Source organism: Schistocerca nitens, chromosome 2 (assembly GCF_023898315.1).
Source record: "Schistocerca nitens isolate TAMUIC-IGC-003100 chromosome 2, iqSchNite1.1, whole genome shotgun sequence".
NCBI classification, from domain to species: Eukaryota; Metazoa; Arthropoda; class Insecta; order Orthoptera; family Acrididae; genus Schistocerca; species Schistocerca nitens.
In genome coordinates this window covers 588,299,154-588,305,517 of record NC_064615.1, presented here as the reverse complement: position 1 = coordinate 588,305,517, position 6,364 = coordinate 588,299,154, and the positions used below count along the sequence as shown (strand labels likewise).

The 6,364-nt window shown below is 37.9% G+C and overlaps 1 protein-coding gene across 1 annotated transcript; it reads right to left on the bottom strand.

Annotated features, from left to right (window-relative positions):
* Positions 1–4,325: 4,325 nt before the first annotated feature.
* On the bottom strand, positions 4,326–4,970 carry LOC126235176 (uncharacterized). The gene has a single exon (XM_049943906.1). It carries the CDS (start codon positions 4,968–4,970, stop codon positions 4,326–4,328), a length of 645 nt encoding a protein of 214 aa, XP_049799863.1.
* Between the last annotated feature and the right edge of the window lie 1,394 nt (positions 4,971–6,364).

Genomic DNA, 6,364 nt, shown 5'->3' with positions numbered 1-6,364 from the left:
AGAAGAGTAAAACATGATCTGGAAGAGTGCACCAAACTGCATACAAACGGAAATCACTGTTTCCAATATATAAAGCGCCAGATATCTCAAGAGCACTATCAAACTAGTATTGGAAAGAAGTATGTGGAGAATGCAGGAAATGACTTTCTAAGCTCAGTGCACTGTTAAAAGTGAATTTTCAGTAGACATTAACAACAGTACCAATATCAGTAGCAAAAGTCGACTAAACATAAGTATTACGAAGTCTCGACATATATTTAAGTATCTCAGTTCCACAAAAGAAGAGAAGAACACAGTGAGACAGAATTTATAAATGTTTATCACTTATAACGAAAGATCTATAGATGGTAAAATTTAATTTACATGATACTTCCATATCCTGTGTGACACATGCAAAATCTAGTGCTGAATCATTGAAATAGGCACATGAAGACACTAGCTAAAAGAATTTAATTTTATTTTTATATTAAAAACTGAGAGTACTATAATATAAGCATTGTCGAAAATGTCGGAGAGTTACACACTGTTCCTGTGTACGTTCAGTTATTAGTTATTGAGTCAGCTATTAGGCATCAAATACATAAAACAGGGACACAGTTATCAAACTGGAGATAACGTGTGTAAGAATTATAACCAAACCAGTAATTGATCCTGTCTAAAAAACCAATTTAAAAAGTTTCTGGTGCTATCTGGACCATCTCTAGGACAGTAACCAATGAATTATTCACACTTAAATACATGTTTGAACTATTACATTGACAACACTGTCGATGAACATGGAACATTAGCGAAGATTAACTTACATTTATCAAGAATAAATAGAACAGAAGCCGAAATAATTTTTTCTACCAGTGAACCAAAGTATAAAATAAATTTATCAGGGAGAACAAAGAGATAAGGAAAAGCAAAATACTGAAAATTGTCGTTCGTAGACACCTCTTAAATAATTCATAACACGCTGTTGAGAATTATTTAGGTAATACTAAATGATAAAATGAGTACATAATAAAACATATGTATCGTTACACAAAATACGTTCATTGAACGAATCATTTCACTGAAAAATAATTGGTTCAAGATCTTGAACAGTCAATGTGTATCTCTATATATCTCCCTGTGGTCAACGTTTACTTTATTATGGACTGAAGCTGACTCCGTTTTCAAGTGCGACAGACGGAAGCTAAATGTAACTGAAAGTCGGAAGTACAGCAGTCTCTCTCTCTCTCTCTCTCACTCCATCTCTCTCTCTCTCTCTCTCTCTCTCTCTCTCTCTCTCTCTCCCTGTGTGTGTGTGTGTGTGTTTGCATGCGTGCGTGAGCCTGTGTGTGTGTGATTGTGTGTGTGTGCAATGTGGGTATTAGCTGATGAGATGTGCAAGAATAGAGTAATAATAGCTTTGGCATTAGAGGTTGAGTTTTTTTGCAATGATATATGTTGTAAAGAGCACTACAAACAATGTAAAAATGCTTGCAAAACTAGACATGTAAGTAATTACATGTCTACATGTTTTTTTTTGTCACTTATTATTCATGCTTACTCTGAACTGATGTGTATAGTGTAAATGACAACTGACCTCTAAATAGTTAACTAAACTATTATGTACTTCATATGCAACTGGATCTCGTGCTTTTGTCAGACTTTGTTTTCATTTGGTCTAGTCTTAAGACTCTCTCAACCCAAATAACATACTGCTTCTTAAATCATTACTTGTTCAATTGTAGTACCTTGCTCAAAATATTCTTCAAAATTCCTGAGTAATTTGAATGGTTTATTTGTCATGTTGTACATTAATCTTTTAACAACAACGAAAAATTTCATACAAACAAGATGCTTTTCTTCTCCAAAAGTCGCGATCTACAAAGTGAAAACTATGATTCCTTTAATTTGCATGAAATATAAAATGTAACATAGAACATTACATCATGTCTAGTTTTACGTACTACAATAGTTACTATAATTTATTTATTACCCCTCTATGAAAGTAACTAACTTATACATTATTCACTGAAAACTTTATCTTAATATATTGTGTGCTCCACATTATAGCCAACATCTTCCATCAGGTACGTGTCACAATGATGTGTTCTTAACGTCTGTGATCATCTTGCAGGACAATGTGAAGCCGTTACCATCCAACATAAATACTTTTCATGTTTAAATAAATTGGATGATGGATGTTGGGAGAAACCGACTACGTTACTTGGCAGGATACTCGATGACTATAAAATGTCTACGAAAGGCAAAGCTTCTACGACCTGTACAGGAAAATTGCGCCTGCTTAAGGATTCCAAATTATCATGTCATAACAGGTGACGTCAAGTCTACGCCAAGAAAGGTGTCTCTAGTGGAACAACGTAGCAGAGAACTGATTAAATAAGTGATTTTGAAGATAGTCGGAGAAATACTTCTAATATCTCGGAGAAATATGCTTATAAAAGTTTTGAAACAATTTTCAAAACCAATATTGACCTATTACCCACATACCTCTCCTGTAGTTGTAGTGAAGAGGCAGTCGTATGGGTTCTTTTCAAGATCCTTGAACTGCGGTAATGGGGAATGAATACGTTTTGATAGACCACGTTGCTGACATTGTACTGTTTGCCTCTATTGCGAATAAACTTCAACAGAAAGTGGACGCATTTAAAAAAGCCCTTTCGAAGATAGACTTCCAGATCAAATGAAATAACGAATGAGTCTGTGGTCTGGGCATCCGCAGCCGTGGTAGTACATTTTGTAGCAAGAACTGCATTTTGAATTAGATTTATTAAGGGACTACTGGTTTCTTTGTGTATAGGCACATCAAGAGATGCACATCTGAACAACAAGAAATAAACAGACCAAATATTGAAAAAGAGGCACCAGACCAAAGCGAATGTATCACTGAGGAAAGAAGGAGAAGGCTTACCAGAAAGTCAACGCAACACTGTGCCACAGCAGGGAGCTGCAGCGACCGTTCGCCACACCACACATGTGGTGCGAGGCAGTGAAGCCAAGTGTACATCGTGCACCGCACACACTTCGTTGCACCGCCTCACCCCGAGTGTGCAGAGTGACTGATGATTGCTATTATTCAACTTGGTAGGTCTGTGTTGTGCTGGTTTTTTGTTTAGCGTTCTAGTTGTTCCCTCGATGAAACGTTACTTTCGCTCTGGTGTCTCACTTTAACATAGGCGCGTCCTTGTTACACGGCATTGGACGTATTATGTCATCCAACTTTTTATGCGCTGACTTTTCGCCCTACAGAGATTATCGTTTTAACTATGAAGATTGGGCCTTCTACATCGCCCATTATGTTCTTACCATTAATTAATGTTTGTAAGTACACTAGTGTTTTTTTATCTTTTCTCTTAGTGAGGTTCTTGTGGCCCTGGAATTACGTAGATGTATAGGGGTTCAGTCACTATCATTGGGTATATCTTGTCGTTTAGAATTGTCCAATTTTTTATTCATTGACTGTCTTCCCTATGAACTTCACGTTTTTAACCAAGCGGAGTTCATCATGTTTTAACATTTGCAGAGGAAGTTTGCAATCAGTGTATATTACAGTTTTTGGATTGTGGTGGTGAGAGATTAATTTGGAAAGTGAAAAATATTTAAAAATTAAGGGTTATTCACTGAGAAATGAAAATCTGTATGTTGAAAATAAGTGAGTGAGAGAGCATAACAAACAAGTGAACGAGAAAAAAGTGTTTTAAAGTTTTATACGTAGATGCAGTCATGACCACAATGAGAATGTAGTAAAGTTAAGTGGGATTTGTAGCCAAGTGAACAGTCTGGAGGAGAGCCTAAGTTCTTTGCCAGATCCTAAGAGATGAGACTGTGGATGATGAGTGAATGGGCTGGTATCCGACATCTGAAAACATGCTGGAAACACATGTACGCTATAACTGAAGACGAATACGTTGAACACATCTGGGAGAGGCTTTTATTTAGCAGAGGACATTGTCACGATGATAATGATGATGGTTATGTGCTATTACTGTTTTGTGCCACAAGAGGCGTTTACTCTGTGTTGACAGTTGGATAGGCACAGTTATACCTACCATACCAGTGGTACACAATGTATAAGTGAGGAGGTATGGTTACTGTCAAGATCGTTTGCTGTCAGTAAAAACAATCCTGATTTGAGGTTTCCTCTAAGCGTAGAAAACTTTCATTGTCTTTTCGATTTTCACTTTGTGAATATTTACTTAGAAATCTCCTAGCTGTTAGATTCTTCTCCTATGACGAGCTGTGACAAAAATATAAAGTAGGAAAGTGCTTCTTTTTATGGGTCAGGCCAACTAATACAGCAATAATTTAAATTTATAGTTAATATGTGTTATTCAGCGAAGACCAAACTGACCCAGTACAATTAGGTATGTGGTGGCAGCAGAAACAGCAGACACCAACAGCCTTCTGTCAATGGGCAGCAGTCCAGATGCAGTGAAACATATTGGCGGTCCACGCTTTATCTGCCGTAAGAAGGCCTCCACCTGAGGAACCGTTTCTTCAATTCCCACAGCTCGGCGGAGCAGCACCGATGCCTGCACCTCTTCGTCCTCCAGTATGGAACAAGACACCGTCAGTGCAACCAGGTCGAACAAATGGTGAACCAGCCAACACAAAGAGTAACTCGTGGATGGAGAGATTATCATACGTTCTGCCCGATTTTGTGCCACCGACACTACGAGCAGCTCGTAACTACCATAAATGATGCCGACAACACTGTACATCAGGTGGAAAGTGACTGCTGGTGACACGTGCGCCTGCAGCAGCTCTGCTGCACGCTGCAGCACCAGGTGGACGTGCTGCAGCCGCCGCAGCCGCGCAGACAGATCTCCACCATTTCCTCTCTTCGGCCAGCCCAGTAGCAGCTGAGACAACCCTGGCCGTCCCACACATGACAACGACTCCAGCAGCTGACCGTTCAGTGTTCTGAAGCGTGACCACAGCTCCAGCACTGAACAGACGAATTGAGAAGTCAGCATGATGGAGCAGAAGATATTGTATGACGATATTAACTGGGTTATAGTGAACCCCCTGTATCTGTTGCCGAGAGTTATTTGTGTTGCAACTACAGTGCTTCCTGCAATTATCGTAAGAATGGTCACAATATAATGTCCTAATTTCTTTGAAGCGTAAACACTATTTGGAGATAGCATGCCGTCAACACCGTTCAGTGCTTCTAGGAAACTACTGAAATATTTCAATTTGTTCAGTGAACACATAAAAAAAGCGCTGCAGAAACGGAGATAATAAACAGTTTTCATCAGGAAGTCAGTGAATACTATTTCCTTCGAAATACTACTGTAGTGGTTTTCAAACGCAATGTAGAAATCTATAATAAATGTACTGCAACTCAGCAAGAACCAAAGTGATGATGTTGTCAGGAATTTTCGTAACCTCTCTGGCAGTATTTTTCTGCAGTTCATCTCTATACAACAACTTGGAGCAATTCCCATAAACTGCCAAAGCCTGTAAATCACTGCTCTACACATGCAGAATTTTACATGTATCATCTTAGAATTAAATGTTATTTTTTTCAACCACAGATCATAAAAAGTTCGCTCATACAACTCTGAAAAAGTATTTAATTTCCCACTATTCTCTTGTAGAGCTTCCCAGTTGGAGGCATTGTGTACATGGCAACTGTCTCTTCCATTGGATACGAACACTGAAGACATGCAAATCTAGCTGATAAGGAACTGCTTCATCAGCATGTAAGGCCTTGATGAAATGGAATTTTCGTCATACCTCAACTTTTTAAGCTGATCACTTTTGTGTCATAACAATAGCCCACTTACTTTAATTACTAAATTCTGAATCCATTGAGTTATGTGCCAGTTTGTGGCAGTTATGGAAAAACAATGGTTCAAAAGCAGTCCCAGTTATTACTGAGATGGAGAGATTACCAGATAATATTTTCTAATACAGAGCTTCTAACTTAATTGTCTTTCACTTCAATAAAATCGGTGTTAAAATTGGGTTGTAAGAAAAAAAAGCAGAAGATCAATATCTGCATTGTTATGCAAAGTAATGGAAACACAAAGTCAAACGCCATTAACAAGTTGTGAGACTACATACAATCAATTTTACAGCTGCTTTTTGTAATGTAACGGATGTAAATATGTTATAAATAGCCTTTGTAGTAATTTTGTAATACACCTAGTCTATAGAAGTACATCACTTTACTCTATCAGATATGTTGAAACCTTCCCATCTCCACTATATCTCTTTTGTTACGCAACCTTCCCTTCTACAATAACCTATGAAACCTTCCCTTAGGATTTCTATCTCTTCCTTAATATGACAAACGAAATCTTCCCTTTGAACTTAATTCTTTTTCTCAATAATAATAAGTTCAATCTTCGCATACAAATTT